This window comes from Terrapene carolina, unplaced genomic scaffold, assembly GCF_002925995.2.
Source record: "Terrapene carolina triunguis isolate 2854851 unplaced genomic scaffold, T_m_triunguis-2.0 Scaffold132, whole genome shotgun sequence".
In the NCBI taxonomy this organism is placed as follows: domain Eukaryota; kingdom Metazoa; phylum Chordata; order Testudines; family Emydidae; genus Terrapene; species Terrapene triunguis.
Genome location: NW_020664483.1, coordinates 5,950,340 through 5,974,560, shown reverse-complemented (window position 1 = coordinate 5,974,560; position 24,221 = coordinate 5,950,340). Strand labels below are relative to the sequence as shown.

At 46.0% G+C, this 24,221-nt stretch overlaps 1 protein-coding gene across 1 annotated transcript in view; it reads left to right on the top strand.

The window, feature by feature from the left end:
• GPCPD1 (glycerophosphocholine phosphodiesterase 1) overlaps positions 1-24,221 on the top strand; it is a 65,648-nt gene that overhangs the window by 16,317 nt on the left and 25,110 nt on the right. The window contains exons 5-9 of the mRNA XM_024196499.2: positions 1,889-1,930; positions 3,361-3,484; positions 8,766-8,997; positions 18,460-18,622; positions 24,042-24,174. Coding sequence (XP_024052267.2) covers positions 1,889-1,930; positions 3,361-3,484; positions 8,766-8,997; positions 18,460-18,622; positions 24,042-24,174 — 694 coding nt within the window. The remainder of the gene's footprint in view (positions 1-1,888; positions 1,931-3,360; positions 3,485-8,765; positions 8,998-18,459; positions 18,623-24,041; positions 24,175-24,221) is intronic.

Sequence of the window (24,221 nt, the reverse complement as noted above, 5' to 3'; positions counted from 1 at the left end):
AAAAATTCTTTATACATCATGGACCTCATTCTCAAAACCTTAAAATTGTCAAATCTTAAACTCTGAGCAACTGCTTTAAAAAGCAATGGATTTGAAGTTGTTTCCTAAATGTTGTCTTTTGCCTATTTCTATTTAAATTGGAGTTAGCATAACTTTTTGATGTTTGTCACTCTTTGAGACTGAGGATCCATACATTTTTAAAAGAAGTGTGGAGAAGGGGAGGATGTGAACATACCCTTGTCCTTGTTCATATGAAGTTTAAGTAGTAAACTTTAAGAGGACTTTAATCTTTAATCCCAGTAAGTGGGCATTTTAAGTAAATATTACTAACAACAATAGTAACATAATTCAAGGTGATGGAGCTTTTTTCTAACTGTAAATACCAGAAATCCCCCTTTGTTGTAGGGACATATGATACAAACTTGATTAAGTTCCTAAGAGTTTTCTGAAATCCAAACTTCCTTTTTAAAAAGTGATTGAACTCATTCATTGAGTGTAGTTCAGATCTCTTTATCAGCCATAGGATGGCACTTTTCTACATATATTTTTCTCTAATATATCAGAAGGACAGTGTTTCCTAAACCTGTATTAGTTCATTCTACATAGATTAAATACCTTCTGGCTCCTGGAGAGAGTGTACCCTTTAGTTAGAATCTTCTATTTAAATATTTGTCAGGACTAATCATGTGTACCATAAGGGATTACTGTTGCTTACTAGTTAGTTTGTGAATTAGAGCAGTTAAGGATTTCTGTTCCTGCAGCAAATTTGTATTTTTCTGTATATTGGTCAGCAATTAATATTCTGGTCTATATTCCACCCTCTGAACTTTGTCTCTAATACATTTATTTACCTTACTCTGAATAGTTTTGAATTTTTAAGTAATATTCAACTTTATTCTTTTTAACCCTGTAGTCATTGAAAAAAATACACTGGTCCTGTGAGTTCTGGGGTGATTATTTAAAATGTATAATCTATTACCTAGGAAAGCTAAAGTACAAATAAATGTAATGAGATAAGAACTTACTTCTTTTTAATATGTTAAATGAACTTCCCAGGGATCTATTTATTTAATATAGCAGCTCTGTTTGTTTATAAACAGTCTTTTTAAAGAAAAAGTACTTTCTTGATCTAGTAAAACCTGGATATTGGCGATCTAGAGCTGTGTGAAAACTTCGCAAGTTCATAGAAAAAATAAAACGTCTCCTTTGTCACAAAAATGTCAGCCTGTTAATGCTGATAGAAAACTTGTCATTACACCACAAAACGTTGTTGTTTAATGACTATTAAAGATTGAGGGCAGAATTGTGGTGCTTTTTACAAAAGGCTAATGGCATTATTGGAAAAATATTATGAAGTCAAATTTTGGTTTTCAAATTTTGAGAAACAAAGGTTGATTATTTTAGGGGTTTTTTTATAGCTCTGAATGGTTATGGTTATGCTGGCGAGTTTGCATACTTCCTGAGTTTCCTGCTTTTATAACCTTTTTGAGTAGGGTAAAAGTGAAGAAACACTTTGAATATCTTGTTCCAGGGAAATGGGTCTATCAGATGCACAGAATAAGCATTTTAATTGTGACTAACTTGATTTAGAAGCTTTTTGTAGAAAAAAGCTTGTATGCTTTCAAGAAACATTTCTTAAACATTGTCAACATATATAATACTAAACGGATCTTGAATGCTAGTGATGCAGAACACTAGCAATATAGTGTAATCTGCAAGAAAACCAAACTTTTAGAATGCATTTAATAGAATTTTGCAATAAATATGCTTATTCTTTGTCTTTTTTCCTTCTAAATTTAAAATACAATAGTTTAATTTTGACATTTGACTCTGTGTAAGGTAAGAATGCTAACTAGTTTCCTTCCGTTTCCCCTCCCTTCAATTATAGAAAATGACATTACTGTTGATGATGGACAGTTTGGAATCCATAGTAAGTAAGATGTATTAATTACTTTAAAATCCTTACCAGCATGTATGAATTTTAAGAAGTCAAGTGTTAGCGATGAAAAATATAATGAAATTATACATGTTAAACAAAACATTTGCCAATGCCTGAGGTCCTGCTTCCGACTGGTGATGCCCTTTTCAGGGGGAAGAGCACCAGCCTTGTGCCAGGGAGATATTCCACTGATCGCAGGATGCTGTGGCATCATGTTTTGGCCATGATCTTCATCCTCCCCAGATCCTCCCCCTTTCTGTAGCTGTGTCTCAGCGGTTAGGTTTGGTAATATCTTTTAGGTCTTGTCTACACTCCAGAGTTATGTTGACAAAAGTTATGTTGACTATCAAAAAGCACTATAATACACTCTCTCTGTCACCAGAGCGCATCCACACTTGGGGCTGTAGCGTCAACAGTGAGAGCAGTGCATTATGGGTAGTCATCCCACAGTCCTCCTCACCACCTTCTGCCGCTAGCACTTGTAGGTTGGCAGAGTGGATCACAGCGCATCGTGGGTTTGTGGCATTTTTCAATGGCCCATGTTTACTGTGTGCTCGCCATCTCTGTGTTAAAGGATGGATCCTGTACTGCTCTCTACTGCTCTGTTAACTGTCAAAATTTGTAATGTTAAATTGAACATACCCGTTAAGCCTTTCCAGTTTAAGCAAAATTCTTAGTCCAGCCTTAGAATAAACATGGACAGTCTGCCTAAATAATCAGACCAAGAGCCATTAATACACTACCTCCCCAATTGCTCTCATATGTATGTTCCCACACTTGCAGGCTTCATACCAAGTTCTCCCTCACTTCACAACTGTTTTTTCACACACCTCACAGCCACTTCACCATTCACTCATTGCTCAACCCTCTAACACCTACAAAATTATCCCAGTTTGACACTACTGTCACACATTACACATCAGTTCTGTCCCTTCCACTAAATTCCTAACTTCTGTTTTCTCCTGTCTTTGCTTTATGCTGTCCCCCCAAGCTACCTCTCTTACTCCTGTCCCCAAAGTTGTCACTTCTCTTCACTGCCACACTAATCTATTGCTTCTCAGCAGCTTCAGAGCTGCAGAGGCAATTTCAGTACCTCATCTGATAGCTGGTACCTTGCGCCTCCTCCTGGCAGCCCCACTTGTAGCACTACTTTCCTCATTGTGAGAAGCTGAGGATTCTTCTCTACCTCTAGCCAGCTCACACTCATGTATTTATTCCACACATGGGTGGAAAAAATTAGAGGGAACATTGGTTACAAGGTATGGTAGACTGTGCCAAAGAAACTAGTTATGTGAAATCGCATTATTTCAAAGTTATACCGATATTCTGTTTTTAATTGTATTGATGTGTATGTTTCTTTTTTGAAAATCTCTTAGGCTGTATATAACTGTTACTACTTTTCATCATGTTTACTTTGCCAGAGGGTGTTGAAACTCTGGATTCTGGGTGGCTGTCCTGTCAGACTGAAATAAGATTACGTCTACATTATTCTGAAAAACCGCCTGTCTCAATATCCAAGAACAAATTTAAAAAATCTAGGTTTAGGTAAGATCATCGTAAGTTGCAATTTTTGTAATGTTAAGTTCTATCACAAGTTAACATCTGTTGATAACATTAAATCAGTGGTGCTGCTTTCCTCAGGCTTCTCCCATTGCTAACTTTATTGTTCAAAGAAGAAAAATGTTAAGAGGCCACAATGTATGGTTAGCATCCCGCCTATTTTACAGCTACTTGGGGGGGTGGGGATACTGTCATATATGCGATATTTATGTATCCTTGCATGTGCTGTCAAATGACACAAATAATTAATTTGGTATTTTTAATACTCCATTCTGATGTTTTAGATAAATGTGGAAAAAATTAATAGCTGTTACAATCTTTACTTCAGTTGATTTTTACTGTAGTCCTGTTTTTGTTCAGAGCTATATTTCTTGAGATTCTTCATTAAATATTTAATATTTATGAAAGAATGAAGCAGTACATTCAGATGAAAGAACTACTTCAGTATTAGCCCATTTTCAGTCTTTATATTTTTATAAGAAGTTATTTTAATAGGTCCCTTTTCTCAAACTACAAAAAAAATCCGTATACAGTAAAAGCTGTTTTATCCAGCACTTCACCAATTGGAAAGCTCTATAAACCAGCATTTCTGATCTTCATTGAAATTCCAGTTTATAATCCGGTTGGCATGGGGCGTGGGTGCAGGGCACTGGATCTGGAGGATACTCATCTCGGGTGGCTCCCAACAAGCGGCAACCTATCCCGGCTACTTCTGGAGGTGCCCCAACCTGCTGCCCCAAGCCCCCGCCTGCACCCCCGCCCCGCACCCAAACTCCTTCCCTCTTAGTTAACCAGTATTTTTCACTTACCAGCACCCCCCTTTCCACCAACATGCTAGATAAAACAGCTTTTACTGTAGCAGGTATTATAGCATCATATATCAGGAAGTAAACAGACTGCTTTTCACAGTAGGTACACACACACACATATCCCTTTGTCTTAATTTCCCTCAGCCCTAGAAAAAGAAAGTATAAACTATGTGATTAGATGTGACTCATTTCTCAAGTTATATACATGCAGTGCTAAAGTCTGATCGTGTTAAGCGCCATTAGCTGTCAAATATTTTATACAGCTTTTGATAGTGCAGCGATTCTCCAGCTTTTAAAATAGCGTATCTGGTGTCATTTTTCCTCCCATTTCTCAATCATGCTGATCACCTGCCTTCCAATTTTCAATTGGTTAGAGGATTGGGTTATACTTGTTTACATGGAAAAAATATTAAAATGTGTGTATTTTTAACTATCCATGTGATTTAGCTGCTGGAAGTGAGATACTGAGCCCACATCATGTGATCAGCTAGCTTTTCACATACCACCAGCAAGTGCTCTGCAGATCATGGACCATAATGTGAGAGCCTTGTCATAATGAACGCCTGGCTAAGATGGTAGGGATACCACCTTCCCTCCCATCCCGGTGCTCAACCTTGTCATGAGACTGGAGAGGTAATTGCCTTACTGAGAACAATTGCACCTAATATGCCCTTGCTCTGTCCCAATACTGTAGCACCTTACAGTGTTTCTTGGGGCACACTGTTGGCAAGGCATGCAAGAGAGATAAGGTAATTCTTGAAACCTGACCCTAGTTTTCCTGAGAATCAGTGCACTGCCCTCTTGCTGGTTACTTCAAGGACCTCCTTGCTGGCTTGTTGTTAGCAATTCAGGAGGGCAGGAAGAGGCTTTGAACCTCTTTCCCTGTGGTACGTTGGCTCTTCTGCTGCCTAGGACTATTCATGTCACCAAAGTCCTGATGTGCATGGCAGATTGAATAGACATTATTCCCTCCCCACCCCCCAGAAGATTGGGATTCATAAGAACTCTAACAAAGATGTCTCAGCTCGATATCCCTACCAAAATTGGGAATTTTGGGCAGTGCCAGGTCAGACAAAGGAGGTAAGTCTGCATGTAACAGTTCGATCATTTTGCAAACGCTTGGTCTCATGACTCATACCTAGACTAATTTTCTCAGGAGGCACCCTCACTGGATTGTAAGGTGCCAAGGAAAGTAAAGCTTCACAGGATTTTTGCATACAGCCATAGTAGATGTCCTCAGGGTTTTCTGGGCCTGATAGGTCTGGTGGTAATCTTCAATTAGATTTGGATGGCTAAATGCTGTTTTTAGTGACATGGGTGCATTGAGACACCTTTCATAGAAGAGTTCCACATTCAAAAACTTTCTTTTTAGAACCAGAAATTGCATATGTTAAGTGATCTAAATATCAGAAGAGGTGTATAATGCACCAAGGACCGGTAGAGTTCTGGTACATGAAAGGATGGATGGTCTGAAATCCATTGGATAGTCAGAACAGCACAATTAAGGTGATTGTGGCTGCCATTTCCACTGTCCAGGGTCCTGTAGTGGAGGGTTAGTTTCCGTCTCTGGACTGTTGAGATTTTTCATTCTGTGGTATTGAAGATAGATTTGATGTAGAGGCACTATACTAGCAGCATTCTCTCAGTGGGATTTGTTTGCTGCTTTTAGTGTTATGTGGACCTCCTTTTTTTTTTTTTTTTTTTTTTTGTAACCACTGAGAAAAATAGCTCTTCATTTACTTTGCTTTCTTTGGTAAAGGACTGAGAGAGGGATTGGAACCTGGTTATATATGCTTCCTTTGATAGGAAGCAAAGAGGCATAAAACCTGTTTCATGAAATAATGTTTGCTGGATGCAACTTTGTTTGCTAGGATAGGGCACATTGGAAGCCAGGGAGAATTCTCCACATTCCATGCAGGACCACTTACTATTTTCAGTCTGGGAATCTTCATAAGCACTACATTCAATTAAATTTTGTGTTTATTTAAAAATAATCTGAGGTTTACTCTTTTTTTTCTTTGCATTTATCTTTGTGGCTTATCAATAGCACAGGATATACCTACTTGTATTAATTGACTTTAGGAATATTAAGGAACTTGTGTGTTTGTGTATGCATATTCATACATCAGTTGTCAGATGCTCAAGGCTGAGGGGCTGATGGTGACAATTACCCTAGTCTTCAGTTGCCTTTGGGTGACCCTTTAGGTTGTTGGTAATTATCTCCTGAAGGAGGCCATCTGACACCCGTATAATTAGTCAGTAATGATTTACTATCTTTTAAACAATGGGAAAACTTTTCAAAACATCCAGTAACTATTTTTTCAAAAGTAACTTGTGCACTTATAAGTCAAAATTAATCATTTTTGAAAAATGGAATGTAGTCACTAGAGCTTAAGTTTCTCTGAAAGTCTATGCAACTCAGGCTGCATGTACGCTGCGAGTGAGGGGTGTGATTCCAAGCTTGCGTACATGTACTCGCGCTAGCTCTCACCTGAACTAGCATGCTAAAAATAGCAGTGTAGTTGCAGTAGCTTGGGCAGTGGTGGGTACAGTCTAGCCATCCCAAATACAAACCTGCCTGAACCCCATGGTTGTGTGATGGGATCCCCAGGGTACAACCTGAAACTGTGGGACTGTTGTGCCCCCTTAACTCTCCAGCCTGGGTTGTCTCTTACGATGCAATGCCAGCCAGTGACAAGCAGTGAACCCTTCCGGGTGCTGTGATCGCTCAGCCATCAGCATGTGGAGTCCCACACACAGCTAAATTGCATGAAGGCTTTCCCAGTCATTCATGAATCATACAGAGAGAGGCACAAGCAAATACAGTCTTACACTGCTAAAGACTCTCTTGGACAGTGCAAGCTCATTAATTAGTTCTCCATTCCAGCAAGGGTGGTAGACATGCAATAGTCCTTGTTAGCTTGAGCTAAGATTCTTTAAGCATTTCAACCTAAACCACGCTGTTTTAGGTAAAATATAAACAGGTTTATTAACAACAGAAAGATAGATTGAGCTCTATGCCTGCTACTTATAATCACTTAAAGTTGGCTACATAAGAAATAAAAATAAACTCTGTCTAAATTCTACAGACTAAGGTTTGAATCAAACAGCTTTTCTCACCCTAATAGATGTTACAGGCAGCTTACAGTTCCAATACATAGGCTGGACTTCCTTCCCAGCCTGTGACCAATCTCCCCAGTTCAAAGTCTTTGTCTTCTGGACAATCTTTGAGGTGTTGAGATGGAGGAGAGAGGCCAAGTGATGTCACTGTCCCTTTTCTCTACTTTCTTCCAGTTTCTAGAAAGATTCTTGCTGTGATGGGGGATTAGGCAGCCTCAATTGTGTATGTGTCCTCTCTAGAGGCATCTCTGGGAGAGTGGATTCTTCTCAGTGGGCCATCAGCAAATGTCTGGCTGGTCCTGATGTAAATATATTTTACTAGGTTGCCACGGAAAGGCTGGCTGTAGGCGTCTCCCAACTTCACAACATATTTCAGTAACACACACATAGCAATACTTCATAACTTCAGATTCACACAATCCAACAGGGTGGTAATATTCAACAGATCATGACTTCTCAAATGATACCTCACAAGGCGTACTTTGTGACATGATTATATGTTTTGTACAGTGGTGATTATGGGGATTCCAGGGTGCCATTTTGAGGTACAGAACGTTACAATATGTACTCAGCAGCTAGCCTGTGCTGCCAATGCCTAGGCTGCTGTGGTTATGCTGTTTTTAGCATGCTAGCTCAGATGAAAGAGGGTGTGGGTAGGTGTACATGAGCTGCAGACCACACCCCTAGTTTGTAGCATAGACATACCCTTAGGGAGTGTCTACATGGTGAATTAGCATGCAGCAAGCCAGAGTGTGAGTCTACAGCATACTATTTGCTATGTGCTAGCTCGCCATGTGGACCCTGCTACACTAAAGGTTCTATAGTGCGCTTTGACATCCTCTTCTTTGGGACTGCAAAGCTTTTAGTGCACAGTAGCAGGTCCACTTGGCGTGTTAGAGTGTGGCAAACTAGCACACTATAGAGTCACACTGTGGCTTGCTGCACGCTAACTCATGTAGACAACTCCAATTCTCCTAAGTCACATAGGCATTTTAGAAAATCTTATGCAGTGTCTTGAGCTTTTGTGATGTGCAAGAGCATAAGCTATGAGGTTGAAATCTAAATCTATAGAGGTGTTTTGGAAAGTATAACTAGAGAGTAATGGCTCCAGGATGGGAGGAGTAGGGAAGTATTATCCCACTAATGTTGCCTTGAGATCTGGGTCATCATGATGTTTAGGGAAATATAGGTAATACAGTGGCATATAAAGTTTTTGTGGGGCAGAATTCTACTAGATCTGCTGACCTAGTATTTTGTAGGCTTTTGAGTGGTTGCTGTCACTGAAGATGCTTCACTAATTTTCTAGCATCTGATTTGTTTTTCTTTTTGGTGCATAGGGTGAAGCTGACTCTAGAAGGCTTGGAGGAAGAGCACGATGACCACCAAGATAAAACTGTTACTCAGAAAATATCAAACACTCTGGAGATCTCCTTAATAAGTGATACTGAATACAAATCTCGGCACTCTCAACCAGAATGTGGTTATGGTTTGCAGCCTGATCGATGGACAGAATACAGTATACAGACAATGGAACCAGATAACTTGGAATTAGCCTTTGACTTTTTTGAAGTGAGTACTTGTCTGGCATGTATGTTAGGAAGTGATGAGTCTTTGGTGCAGGAAGGGGTAATTTTAAATTGCTGAACAGCTAGCAATTTTATTTTAAAAATGACTAAAAGTATTTAGTCCAGATAAGTGGTTCTCAACCGGGGTATTTGTACCCCTGGGGGTACACAGAGGTGTTCCAGGGGGTACATCAACTCATCTATATATTTACCTAGTTTTACAACAGGCTACAGAAAGTCAGTACAAACTAAAATTTCATACAGACAGTAACTTGTTTATACTGCTCTATATATTATACACTGAAATGCAAGTACAATATTTATAGTCCAATTGATTTATTTTATAGTTATAGGTTAAAAATAAGAAAGCAAACAATTTTTCAGTAATCATGTGCTGAGACATTTTTGTCTGATTGTGTAAGCAAATAGTTCTTCTTCGAGTGCTTGCTCATATCGATTCCAATTAGGTGTGCGCGCGCGCCGTGTGCACGATCGTCGGAGAATTTTCTACCCTAGCAACACCAGGTGGGTTGGCCGGGGAGCCCCCTGGAGTGGCGCCTTCATGGCGCTGGATATATACCCCAGCCGACCCAGCGCCCCCTCAGTTCCTTCTTACCACCCATGACGGTCGTTGGAACTGTGGAGCGCGGCATAGCTGTCCTCCACTCTCCCTAGCTTTACTCATTAGTTTTGTTGTAGATAGTTGTTGGCTCCTGGAACTATCGGTACAGACTCTGATCACGCTTCCATTGTGCCCGGACTTGATCTCTCAGGACCACGGCCGACTCTGTCACCCCGACCTGCAATCGCTGCACCTTACAGCGTGGATGCTGCATGGCTGACTCGGGCGGAGCTACGATGCTCCCATCCCGTGCAGCAGGTTCTGTTGGGCAGTAGGAAACCCTCTACACGGGCTACTTACTTGGCCAAATGGAAGCACTTCTCCTGTTGGTGCGAGCAGCGGGCCACGCCCCCCTTGCAGGCGTCGATCCCACTTATACTTGAATATCTCCTATCCCTAAAACAGCAGGGCCTGGCGATATCTTCGGTCAGGGTGCACCTGGCTGCTATATCGGCATTCCACCCAGGAGAACATGCTTCCTCGGTCTTCTCTAACCCTATGGTCGTCAGATTCCTCAAGGGCTTAGACCGCCTATACCCACAGCAGCGTCAACCGGTTCTGGCGTGGGATCTTAACCTGGTTCTCTCCAAGCTCACGGGGCCCCCGTTCGAGCCATTGGCTACCTGCTCACTCCTTTACCTATCTTGGAAGACAGCCTTCCTTGTAGCCATCACTTCAGCAAGGCGTGTTTCTGAAATCAGAGCGCTCACGTCCAAGCCTCCATACACAGTCTTCCATAAAGACAAGGTGCAGCTTCACCCCCACCCTGCCTTTCTTCCCAAGGTGGTATCAGCTTTTCATGTGAACCAGGATATATTTCTCCCGGTCTTCCATCCTAAGCCGCACGCCACGCGTCAAGACCAGCGTATGCACTCCTTGGACGTACGCAGGGCCCTGGCTTTCTATATTGAGCGTACAAAGCCGTTTAGGAAGACAACGCAACTCTTCGTTGCAGTGGCTGACCGGATGAAAGGCTTACCGGTCTCCTCGCAACGTATTTCCTCTTGGATCACGTCCTGCATTCGTGCTTGCTACGACTTGGCCAGTGCCCCGACGCCGCGCCTCACCGCCCACTCCACGAGGGCCCAAGCCTCCTCGACTGCCTTTCTGGCTCACGTCCCGATCCATGACATTTGTAGAGCGGCGGTTTGGTCATCGGTTCACACCTTCGCCGCTCACTATGCGCTTGTACAGCAGTCTAGAGATGATGCTGCATTTGGATCTGCACTCAGCGATGTCTCACTCCGACCCCACCGCCTAGGTAAGGCTTGGTAGTCACCTAATTGGAATCGATATGAGCAAGCACTCGAAGAAGAAAAAACAGTTACTCACCTTTGTAACTGTTGTTCTTTGAGATGTGTTGCTCATATCCATTCCAAACCCGCCCCTCCTTCCCCACTGTCGGAGTAGCCGGCAAGAAGGAACTGAGGGAGCGCTGGGTCGGCTGGGGTATATATCCAGCGCCATGAAGGCGCCACTCCAGGGGGCTCCCCAGCCGACCCACCGGGTGTTGCTAGGATAGAAAATTCTCCGACGATTGTGCACGCGGTGCGCGCATACCTAATTGGAATGGATATGAGCAACACATCTCGAAGAACAACAGTTACAAAGGTGAGTAACCGTTTTTTTTTAAAGTGAGTTGAAACTTGGGGGTACTCAAGACAACTCCTGAAAGGGGTACAGTAGTTTGAAAAGGTTGAGAGCCACTAGTCCAGAAAAGAAAGAAATAGTAGGCCAGTTCTTCCTAATTGTTTCACTTACTGCCAACTCAGGGGTATGGGTCCCACTATTTAGTCAAGGGGTTCTTTACATACCTTAGGAGTCCCTGTGATTAAGACCAAGCAAAATAATCACTGTTGTTAACCAGGGCTATTTTATTACCAAAAAGAAAACATTAAACAAAATGCAAGTGACAAGAGAGCAAGTGATAACTGGTTACTTCCATTACAATCTCTTCCGTATCAACAATATATTGTGACTCTTTTGTAGTTAACTAAATGTTTATAGATGGTCAAAATAATTTGTTTCAGGGCAGATGTACCTGCTGGTTATTAATAAATAGCCAATCTGTTTATAGTTGGTAAAGAAGCAACTGTAACTATGTCTATGAAATCAAAGAAGATATTTAAATCAGTTACTTAGAAGAAGCCATTTAAGGAGCTTGTCTTGAGAGAGGCCAGTTAACCATTATTAAGAACCTTAAATCCACATAACTCCCACTATTTCTGTTTACCAATGTTTATCATCTATCTCCTGTCCAGGAATACATGGACTAACCACTTAGTGATTAGCAGGAGTAAAACTGCTAGTATTTTAAGTTACAACAGCATTTCACTATTCCAACAAAATCATTACAAGAGGGGTTTTTTTTTTTTTTTTTTTTAATCTAATAGTTTGGCAGTGTCTTAGTTAACTTTCTCTCACCAGTCCATGTTGAAGTTTTGGGACGATTTTTCCTTGGGTTGGTTTCTTTTTGAGTCTGCTCTGTTTTTCTTATGTGTTTGTGGCAGCTTGTTTGTAGAGATGGACAGGATGAGTTGCAAAGTGCTTGCTGTCTAAGCAGAGTAACAGGATGTGTGTGAGGGGTACTCACTCCAGAATCTTTTCTCTTATAATTTTACAGAAATAGGAAGGAGAACACCTCTGTAAGCTTGTTTAGATTCCAGGTTGATTGCTGTCACCCGTTAATTGGTTTCATGTCTTCATGGTAGTTCTAGGAGCCCCTTCATCTTTAAGAATATATAGTTTGTTAATACATATACAACATTTCTTTAGTTTTCTGTATTTTTGTAGCTGGAAAGATTCGGATGAGTTAAAAACTAACTTTCAAAAGTTTTTTTTTATTTAGTCCACTTTCTGTCAGTCTTTGTTTTATTAGATTTTGACAGGGAATATATAATTATATTTTTAAGAAGTCCAAATACTCCTGTTTCTTATGTTGTGTGAGTCCTCAACAGTTTTTAAAAATTAAATAGCTCTTATAAAGTCTTCAGCTTCAATAATTAAAAAGTCATTGACTCTTAACAGAGTTTGGAGAGAGAATTCTTGTCTTCCAAAAGTGGATGAGCATTTGCTTGGGCACTGTCAGTAATTAATTTTATACTAATATAAATATTCTATATTTAAATAGATTCCTGAATTAGTAATTAGTTTAGCATCAAATGACCGTGCTATACTTGTACATACTATTCATATAACTATATCAAGCGGTTATTATATGAAGGTTTGCAGTTAGATACAAAATATTTGCAAATATACATTTTAAAAGAAACTTTTGCCATCACTTGAGAAACAGCGAAGGTTTTTACCTTTAAGTGGAAACTTGAGTTTGAAGTGACCAATATCTTCTATAAAACATCTGACCATAAATGTTCTCGAAGATTAAAGAATGACGACTTCAGTAGATGTACAAAATGAAATATCCTTATTGAAATTGATTTTAGAATTCTTTGGATGAGTTTAAACTAAGGTTCTTCTTTGAGTGCTTGCTCATGTCTATTCCACAGTAGGTGTGCGTGCTCTCCATGTGCACCGGTGCCAGAAGTTTTTTTCCTCAGCAGTACCCATAGGGGAGCGCTGCTGCGACCCTGGAGTGGCGCCACTATGGCGCGCTATAAGGGGAGCCGCACACTCCCCCCACACTCAGTTCCTTCTTGCTGCCAGTGAAGGTGCATCGGAACTACTTGCTCCAGCTTTGCTGCAACTCGTTCCAAATCTCGTCTTGTTCAGTAGTACCTGTTTCAGTTAGTCCGTTAAAAGTTCTAGTTTAGCTAGTTAGAGTTCGGGCCGGGGTATGCCCCGGGCCCCAGGGTTTAAATCATGCGAGTCTTGTAGACGTTCGATGCCCAGAAGTGACCCGCACACTGACTGTCTCCGCTGCCTGGGCGAATCCCATCTCAGCGACCGCTGTAAAATCTGCAGGTCCTTCAAGCCTAGGACGAAAAAAGAGAGAGACATTAGACTTCGGGCCTTTCTCATGGAGTCGACACTGGCTCCTACCGGGTGCACCGAGCGGAATCGGCACCGGGTACTTTGTCGTCGGCGTGCAGCGACCCCCCCCAACACCTTCCAGTGGTCGGCACTGCTCCCCATCGAAAAAGCAGAGGAAGGCCTCGTTGTCTCAGAAACGTTGAGAGAAGGCACGGGGAGAGGCTAGATCCACGTCGGGCAGCCCCAGTTCCCCCCCCCCCCCACGGGCTCTAGGGCTCCGACTCGGGTCGAGCAGAGCAGCCCGGTTGCGTCGACTCAGACCTCTCTGGCTGAAGTCCGCATGCCTTCGACACCAGAGGCCCTGCAGGCGGCCAAAGATATTATGACCCTGCAGGTACCCGGGGCACCCGGACCCCGCTCTAGAGGCAAGCCGCCACTGGGATCTTGGCAGCCAACGCCGACCGACGCAGATCCTGATCAGGGGACCGCTCTCGGGCTCGTTCGTCACCCCGTGTCCTGTCAGAGCACAGCCCCCAACCTCCGCTCTCGTCGCCCTCCAGGTTGTCTGGTAGGGTGCCATAGGAGCAGAGCTCCAGGCACCGCTCCACGCCGAGTACCGCGTATCTGCGGGACAGGCACCGATGCCACAGACGCTCCCACTCTAGGAGGAGCTACAGGAGCCGCTCCCGACACGGCCGCCGTCGCTGGTCACGCTCCGACTCTTACGCGTCGAGGTACCGAGCTCGTGACTCCCGGCGGGGATCACCAGCTCCACGTCGTCATGGATCCAGGCGTCGAAGCGTCTCGACTAGCAGCAACTCGAGGCGGCACTGTTCCTCGACGCCGGAGTCCAGATACCATGGCAGACCTCGTGCTCGGCACTACCGCACCTACCGTTCGCATGGCACCGACCTCGTCCCGCACGCAGCACCCTATGACCCAGCCGGGCCAACCCGACCAGCTGGTGCCAGCCACCAGGCCCTCCTCAGTCGTTATGAGTTTAACTTGCGGGGATCACTGCCGAAATTCGAACCCTCCCTTCCGGAGCATGAAAGGAAGGATTTTAAGGTGCTGGTGGAGGAGGGCGCCGCTGCCGCAAAAGCTGCTCTGCAGGCAGCATCGGATGCGGCTGACACAGCTGCTCGGTCCATGGCCTCGGCCGTGTCCATGCGCAGGGAATCATAGCTACTGCTGTCCGGGCTCTCCATGGAGGCACAGTCCATGATGCAGGATCTTCCCTTTGACGGCAAGGACCTGTTCGTGGAACAAACGGATGTGAGGCTCCATGGCATAAAGGACTCACGTACCACCCTTCAAACCCTCGGTCTCTACGTTCCACCCAAGGAAAAGCCCAAGTCGCAAGCCTCCGTTCCTGTGCCTCAGCCTAGATACGAGCCCGCCTACAAGAGGTCCAAAACTCAGGAAAAAAACACCTCAAAGGTAGTCCCGCTCTACTCCTGTTACTTCCTGGTCCCCAAGGCGAAAGGGGGACTCAGACCCATCCTGGATCTGCGAGGCCTCAAACGGTTCATGGCAAAATGCCGGTTCCGCATGATCTCCCTGGCATGTATCATACCCTCCCTGGACCCTGGCGATTGGTATGCGGCCCTGGACCTCCAGGATGCTTACTTTCATATCCACATATTCGAGGGGCACAGACGCTTCCTCCATTTCCTAGTGGGACAGGACCACTACCAGTTTGCGGTCCTTCCCTTTGGCCTGTCCACCGTGCCCAGGGTATTCACAAAGTGTATGGCGGTAGTGGCGGCCTACCTCAGACGTCAAGGGGTACAAATATTCCCCTACCTCAATGACTGGCTGCTCAAGGGCACCTCCTGATCCCAGGTTCAGATCCATGTGGACCTGCTCTTGGCCACGTGTGTCAAACTGGGCCTCCTAGTAAATGAGGCCAAGTCAACATTGGTCCCGGTGCAGCACATAGAATTCATAGGCGCTCTCCTGGATCCCTCCAAGGCCACAGCCTCCCTTCCCATGGACAGGTTCCTGACCCTGAGGGGGCTTATAGCCTCAGTCACAGCTCCTGGGCCACATGGCGGTGTGCACATACGTGGTCTGCCACACCAGGCTTCAGATAAGGCCCCTCCAACTCTGGTTGGCCTCAGAGTTCTCCCAGGCTCGGGACAAACTAGACAAGGTCCTCTCAGTACCGGCACGGGTGATCACCACGCTTCAATGGTGGGTCCTGCCTGGACAATATGCTCCAGGGGATTCCCTTCTGGGACCCCACCTCGTCACTAGACCTAGTGTCCGACGCGTCGGACCTGGGCTGGGGAGCCCACTTAGGGAACTCTCAGACCCAAGGGATGTGGTCAGCCAAGGAGCTGTCCCTTCACATAAACGTCAGGGAGCTCAGGGCGATACGATTAGCCAGCAAGGTGTTCAGAGTACTCACGGTCAACACCGCCAAGATGTTTTACATCAACAGGCAAGGCGGGATGCGGTCCTCGGCCCTCTGCCTGAAAGCCCTCAACCTCTGGGAGTTTTGTATAGCCCACGACATCTCCCTGAAGGCCTTCCATCTGCCAGGCGTCAACCACACACAGGCCGATCGCCTGAGCAGGGTTTTCTCCTCCCATCACGAGTGGTCGCTCCACTCGGAGGTCACTCCCTAGCTCTTCTGAGCGTGGGGCTCTCCCCAAGTAGACCTGTTTGTGACCAGGCAGAACCGCCATTTTCCACAGGTTCTGTTCCGGGGGGGCGTGGGGAGGAACGCGATTTCCGACGCCTTCCTCCTGTCATGGTCGGGCCAACTTCTTTATGCTTTTCCCCCATTTCCCCTCATTGCCAAGGTCCTGGAGAAAGTAAAAACGGACAAAGCACGTGTCGTCCTAATCATCCCAGCTTGATCCCGGCAGCATTGGTACGAGACCCTCCTAGGCTTACTCGTGGCCCCTCCCCGGCTGTTGCCGCTCCGCCAGGACCTCCTCTCCCAGGACCAGGGCTGCCTCCTCCACCCCAATCTGGACGCTCTCCATCTGACAGCCTGGCTGATCAATGGCTAAATGCGGAGGAGAGAGGGTGTTCGGAGGGGGTCAGGCGTGTCCTCCTCAAAAGTAGGAAGCCATCCACATGCTGAGCCTACCTGGCAAAATGGTCCAGGTTCTCCAGGTGGGCGGGTGAGCGGGGTGCTTCCCCAACGTCTGCCCCACTCCAGCTTATCCTTGAGTACCTTCTTCACCTTAGGACTCAAGGCCTGGCCCTTTCCTCTGTCAGGGTGCACCTGGCGGCTATTTCGGCGTTCCATCTGCCGGTTCAGGGCTGCTTGGTTTTCTCCCATGCCATCACCGGGCGTTTCCTCAAAGGGCTAGACCGGTCCTTCCCTTATGCTAGAACGCCTGTCCCTCAGTGGGATCTAAACTTGGTGCTGTCCCGCCTCACGGGGCCCCCGTTCGAACCCCTGGCCACATGCTCGTGTTCTCACCTTTCCTGGAAGGTAGCCTTCCTTGTGGCCATCACGTCAGCCCGGCGGGTCTTGGAGCTTAGGGCCCTGACCTGCGACCACCCCTTATACAGTCTTTCACAAGTCCGCCCACACCCTGCATTCCTCCCCAAGGTGGTCTTCACCTTTCACATGAATCAGGACATCTTCCTACCTGTCCTCTGCCCTAAGCCACACGCTTCTAACGAGGAACGCCGCCTCCATACTCTCGATGTGCGCAGGGCGCTTGCCTTTTACCTGGAGCGGACCTAAGCCATTCTGTAGGTGTTCGCAACTCTTTGTTGCCTTGGCAGGGCACATGAAGGACCAACCGATCTCCACCCAGAGACTGTCTCGGTGAATCACGTCGTGCATCCGGACATGCTACGACCTAGCAGGGGTTCCCGCACCACCTATCATAAGGGCTCACTCGACAAGAGCTCAGGCCTCGTCTGCTGCCTTTGTGGCCCACGTCCCTATCCAGAACATGTGTAGGGCCGCTATCTGTCCTCAGTACACACGTTCACGTCACACTATGCGATAGTCTCCCACGCCAGGGATGATGCTGTTTTTGGTAGGGCTGTGCTCCAGCCGGGGGATCCATAAACTCCTACCCACCTCCATCACACATAGCTTGTAATCACCTACTGTGGAATACACATGAGCAAGCACTCGAAGAAGAAAGGACAGTTATCTGTTCCGTAACTGGCATTCTTCGAGATGTGTTGCTCATGTCTATTCCACATCCCGCCCTCCTTCCCCACTGTCGGAGTTGGTCCGGCAAGAAGGGACTGAGGGTGGGGGGAGCGCACGGCTCCCCTTATAGCGCGCCATAGTGGCGCCACTCCAGGGGTCGCAGCAGCGCTCCCCCTATGGGTACTGCTGAGGGAAAAACTTCCGGCACCGGTGCACGTGGTGAGCACGCACACCTACTGTGGAATAGACATGAGCAACACATCTCGAAGAACGCCAGTTATGGAACAGGTAACTGTCCTTTCTGTCTGCATACCCTTTGACCTTTTCTTTCCCCCAGAAAAATACTATATATAGTGTAATCATATATTTAATAACCTAGTTTAACTATAAGTCCTGAATAAGATACTGGGCTTTGTATGTCATAAAGCCAAAATAAACTATGCAAACCAAAAGAGTGGCTGAAATTCTGTAAGGGTCTCTTAAATAACTTTTTTTCTCTACAGTTCTATCAAATTTGGATTTCATATTTCTGATAATTTACAATAACAATGAGATCAGGTTTGTGTGTAACACAGGTACATTTGAGTTTAAAAGGAAGGATCTCATAATAAAGCACACTAGAGGGGTATGCTTCATTTTATATCAGTGCTTGTCTACATTTGCTCTTCAGGCAGAGTTTACATGACTATGGAGCGTTTATATTGTCATTCATACATATAGCCATAATTTAATGTCTCGTTCTGTTTTTAAAAAGAAAACCTAATATTTGTCATTTTTAGGAAGATCTAAGCGAAAGAGTATTACAAGGAGATGAACTTCCAGGCCATGTGGGTACTGCATGCCTCTTATCTTCCATGTTTGCAGAACTGGGAAAGAGTGCTGGAATTCTCACACTTCCTATTATGAGCAGAAATTCAAGAAAAACCCTTGGAAAAGTAAGAGGTATGGTTGATACAAAACAAGAACTTCAACATAAACTACCTTAAAATTAGACTGACAATTTTGTTTAAAGTGCTGTGTTTGGCCATTTAATCCAATGATTTCAGAATGCATAGCCTAATGTGTTAGGGTATGTCTACACTACGAAATTAGGTCGAATTTATAGAAGTCAGTTTTTTTATAAATAGTTTCTATACAGTGTGTGTCCCCACACAAAATGCTCTAAGTGCATGAAGTCGGCTGTATAGTAAGTCCACAGTACCTAGCGTCAAATTCCGGAGCATTTTTAATTTAATTTAATAATTTTTTTTAATTAATGGAGATATCCCATCTCCTAGAACTGGAAGGGACCTTGAAAGGTCATCAAGTCCAGCCCCCTGCCTTCACTAGCAGGACCAAGTACTGATTTTGCCCCAGATCCCTAAGTGGCCCCCTCAAGGATTGAACTCACAACCCTGGGTTTAACCCAATGCTCAAACCACTGAGCTATCCCTCCCCCCCACAGTTCCCGCAGTCTCCGACGCCCATTGGAATTCTGGGTTGAGATCCCAGTGCCTGATGGGGCAAAAGCAGTGTCGCGGGTGGTTCTGGGTACATGTTGTCAGGCCCCTCCCCCCCCTCCGTGAAAGCAACGGCAGACAATCGTTTCGCGCCTTTTTTCCTGGGTTACCTGTGCAGACGCCATACCACGGCAAGCATGGAGCCCACTCAGCTCACCGTCACCGTACGTCTCCTGGGTGCTGGCAGACATGGGACTGCATTGCTACACAGCAGCAGCTCATTGCCTTTTGGCAGCAGACGGTGCATTACGACTGGTATCCATCATCATCTTACTCCTGGGTGCTCTTTTAGCCGACCTTAGTGAGGTCGGTCAGGAGCACCTGGGCAGACATGGGAGTGACTCAGCCAGGTCATTCCCATCTTCTGGCGAGCAGCCAGGAGATGACGATGGCTAGCAGTCGTACTGCACCGTCTGCTGCCAGCCTAAGATGTAAAAGATAGATGGAGTGGATCAAAACAAGAAATAGACCCAATTTGTTTTGTATTCATTTTGCTTCCCCCCTCCCTCCCTCCGTGAAATCAACGGCCTGCTAAACCCAAGGTTTTGAGTTCAATCCTTGAGGGGACCATTCTGTGTGACAGTTGTTTGTGTTTCTCCTTGATGCAAAGCCACCCCCTTTGTTCATTTTAATTCCCTGTAAGCCATGTCGTCAGTCGCCCCTCCCTCCGTCAGAGCAACGGCAGACAATCGTCTCGCGCCTTTTTTCAGTGCAGACACCATAGCACTGGGATCATGGAGCCCGCTCAGATCACCGCGGCAATTATGAGCACTGTAAACACCACGCGCATTATCCTGGAATATATGCAGAATCAGAACCTGCAAAAGCAAAACCAGGCGAGGAGGCGACGGCAGCGCGGTGACGAGAGTGATGAGGACATAGACATGGACATAGACTTCTCACAAAGTACGGGCCCTGGCAATGTGCACATCATGGTGTTAATGGGGCAGGTTCAGGCCGTGGAACGCCGATTCTGGGCCCGGGAAACAAGCACACACTGGTGGGACCGCATAGTGTTGCAGGTCTGGGATGATTCCCAGTGGCTGCGAAACTTTCGCATGCATAAGGGCACTTTCATGGAACTTTGTGACTTGCTTTCCCCTGCCCTGAAGCACCAGAATACCAAGATGAGAGCAGCCCTCATAGTTGAGAAGCGAGTGGCAATAGCCCTGTGGAAGCTTGCAACGCCAGACAGCTACTGGTCAGTCAGGCATCAATTTGGAGTGGGCAAATCTACTGTGGGGGCTGCTGTGATCCAAGTAGCCAACGCAATCAAAGAGCTGCTGATATCAAGGGTAGTGACTCTGGGAAATGTGCAGGTCATAGTGGATGGCTTTGCTGCAATGGGATTCCCTAACTATGGTGGGGCGATAGACGGCACCCATATCCCTATCTGGCACCGGAGCACCAAGCCAGTGAGTACATAAACCGAAAGGGGTACTTTTTCAATGGTGCTGCAAGCACTGGTGGATCACAATGGACACTTCACCAACATCAACGTGGGATGGCCAAGAAAGGTACATGACGCTCGCATCTTCAGGAACTCTGGTCTGTTTCAAAAGCTGCAGGAAGGGACTCTTTTCCCAGACCAGAAAATAACCGTTGGGGATGTTGAAATGCCTATAGTTATCCTTGGGGACCCAGCCTAACCCTTAATGCCATGGCTCATGAAGCCATACACAGGCAGCCTGGACAGTAGTCAGGAGCTGTTCAACCATAGGCTGAGCAAGTGCAGAATGGTGGTAGAATGTGCATTTGGACGTTTGAAAGCACGCTGGCGCAGTTTACTGACTCGGATAGACCTCAGCGAAACCAATATTCCCATTGTTATTACTGCTTGCTGTGCACTCCACAATATCTGTGAGAGTAAGGGGGAGACGTTTATGGCGGGGTGGGAGGTTGTGGCATATCGTTTGGCCGCTGATTACGCGCAGCCAGACACCAGGGCGGTTAGAAGAGTACAGGAGGCCGCGGTGCACATCAGAGAAGCTTTGAAAACCAGTTTCATGACTGGCCAGGCTATAGTGTGAAAGTTCTGTTTGTTTCTCCTTGATGAAGCCCCCTCCCCCCCCGCCTTGGTTCACTCTACTTCCTTGTAAGCTAGCCACCCTCCCCTTCCCCCTTCAATCACCGCTTGCAGAGGCAATAAATTCATTGTTGCTTCACATTCATGCATTCTTTATTAATTCATCACACTAATAGGGGGATAACTGCCAAGGTAGCCTGGGGGGGGGCGGGAGGAGGGAAGGACAAGGCCACACTGCACTTTAAAACTTATTGAATGCCAGCCTTCTGTTGCTTGGGCAATCCTCTGGGGTGGAGTGGCCGGAGGCCCCCCCACCGCGTTCTTGGGCGTCTGGGTGAGGAGGCTATGGAACTTGGGGAGGAGGGCTGTTGGTTACATAGGGGCTGTAGCGGCGGTCTGCTCCTGCTGCCTTTCCTGCAGCTCAACCATACGCTGGAGCATATGAGTTTGATCCTCCAGCAGCCTGAGCATTGACTCCTGCCTTCTGTCAGCAAGCTGATGCCACCTATCATCTTCAGCCCGCCACTTACTCTCTTCAGCCCGCCACCTCTCCTCGCGTTCATATTGTGCTTTCCTGCACTCTGACACTTGTCTGCCTCCACACATTCTGCTGTGCTCTGTCAGTGTGGGAGGACAGCATGAGCTCAGAGAACATTTCATCCCGAGTGTGGTTTTTTTTCGCCTTCTAGTCTTCGCTAGCCTCTGGGAAGGAGAAACATATGCAGCTGGTGGAGGGGGAAAAAAGGAGAGTGGTAGTTAAAAAGACACATTTTATAGAACAATGGGTACACTCTTTCACGGTAAACCTTGCTGTTAACATTACATAGCAAATGTGCTTTCGTTACAAGGTTACATTTTGCCTCTTATTGAGGGAGGGCCTGCCAGTTTGGTGTGTGAGATCACTCATGCAGGGCCGGGCAACAGAATTCGGCTTGCAGGCAGCCATGGTAAGCCACAGTCTTTTGGCTTCTTTAACCTTCATAACATGTGGGAATGGTTTCAAACAGCAGCACCCTCATTTCCCATACCAAGCGGCTGTTGGGTTGGCCATTTAAAATGGGTTGACAATTTAAAAGGAGGGGCTGCAGTTTGCAGGTTAGTGTGCAGCAGAAACCCAACTAGCGCCCCCCCTCCCCCCCCACACACCCAATTCTTTGGGATGATCGCTTCACCCCTCCCCCCACCGCGTGGCTAACAGCAGGGAACATTTCTGTTCAGCCACAGGCAAACAGCCCAGCAGGAACGGGCACCTCTGAATGTCCCCTTAATAAAATCACCCTATTTCAACCAAGTGACCATGAATGGTATCACTCTCCTGAGGATAACACAGAGATAAGGAATCGATGTTGTTTGAATGCCAGCAAACACTGGGACCATACGCTGTGTTCTGCAATGATTCCAGACTACGTGCTACTGGCCTGGCGTGGTAAAGTGTCCTACCATGGAGGATGGAATAAGGCTGCCCTCCCGAGAAATCTTTTGCGAAGACTTTGGGAGTACATCCAGGAGAGCTTATGGAGATGTCCCTGGAGGACTTCCGCTCCATCCCCAGACACATTAACAGACTTTTCCAGTAGCTGTACTGGCCGCGAATGCCAGGGCAAATTAATCATTAAACACGCTTGCTTTTAAACCATGTCTAATATTTACAAAGGTACACTCACCAGAGGTCCCTTCTCCGCCTTCAGGGTCCGGGAGCCCGCCTTGGGTGGGTTCGGGGGTTACTGGCTCCAGGTCCAGGGTGAGAAACAGATCCTGGCTGTTGGGAAAACCGGTTTCTCCGCTTCCTTGCTGTGAGCTATCTTTAACCTCCTCATCATCTTCCTCGTCCCCAAAACCCGCTTCCGTGTTGCATCCTACTCCATTGACGGAGTCAAAGCACAGGGTTGGGGTACTGGTGGCTGCACCCCTAGAATGGCATGCAGCTGATCATAGAAGCAGCATGTTTGGGGCTGTGACCCGGAGCAGCCGTTAGCCTCTCTGTTTTTTTTTGGTAGGCTTGCCTGAGCTCCTTAATTTTCACGCGGCACTGCCGCGAGTCCCTGTTATAGCCTCTGTCCTTCATGCCCTTGGAGACTTTTTCAAATGTTTTGGCATTTCGTTTACTGGAACGGAGTTCAGCTAGCACGGATTCGGCTCCCATACAGCGATCAGATCCAGTACCTCCCGTTCGGTCCATGCTGGAGCTCTTTTGCAATTCTGGGACTCCATGGTAACCTCTGCTGATGAGCTCTCCATGGTCACCTGTGCTGATCAGCTCGCCACGCTGGCCAAACAGGAAATGAAATTCAAAAGTTTGCAGGCCTTTTCCTGTCTATCTGGCCAGTGCATCTGAGTTGAGAGCGCTGTCCAGAGCGGTCACAATGGAGCACTCTGGGATAGCTCCCGGAGGCCAATACAGTCAAATTGCATCCACACTACCCCCAATTCGACCCGGCAAGGCCGATTTCAGCGCTAATCTCCTCGTCGGAGGTGGAGTAAAGAAATTGATTTAAAGAGCCCTTTAAGTCGAAAAAAAGGGCTTCATTGTGTGGACGGGTCCAGGGTTAAATCGAGGTAACGTTGCTAAATTCGACCTAAAATCATAGTGTAGACCAGGCCTTAGAAATTAACTTATTTAATTTCTTTTTTTCACTTTAAGATGGCTGTGGTGGTATTTAAAGATAATTTCCTAGCATGTGTGCATAGTTACTGTACATCAGGAAATTCTGTAGACTTGCAGTAAATTCTCAAGTGCAGTGGCTCTGAATCAGCTCCAGAGATATAGCCAGACTGCTTTACTTAAAACCATCACCTTTTTATGACATTCAAAACAATGTGTTTGTTTTCTTTATAGTGGACTACATAATTATAAAGCCGATATCGGGATACAGTTGTGATATGGAAGCTTCATATGCTAAATACTGGAGACCAAGAACAACACTAGATGTTGGACATAGGGGCGCAGGAAACTCTACAACAACTACCAGGTAAGTAAATGTGTACCTGAATTGTGATATTTTGTCTAGTCCCACAT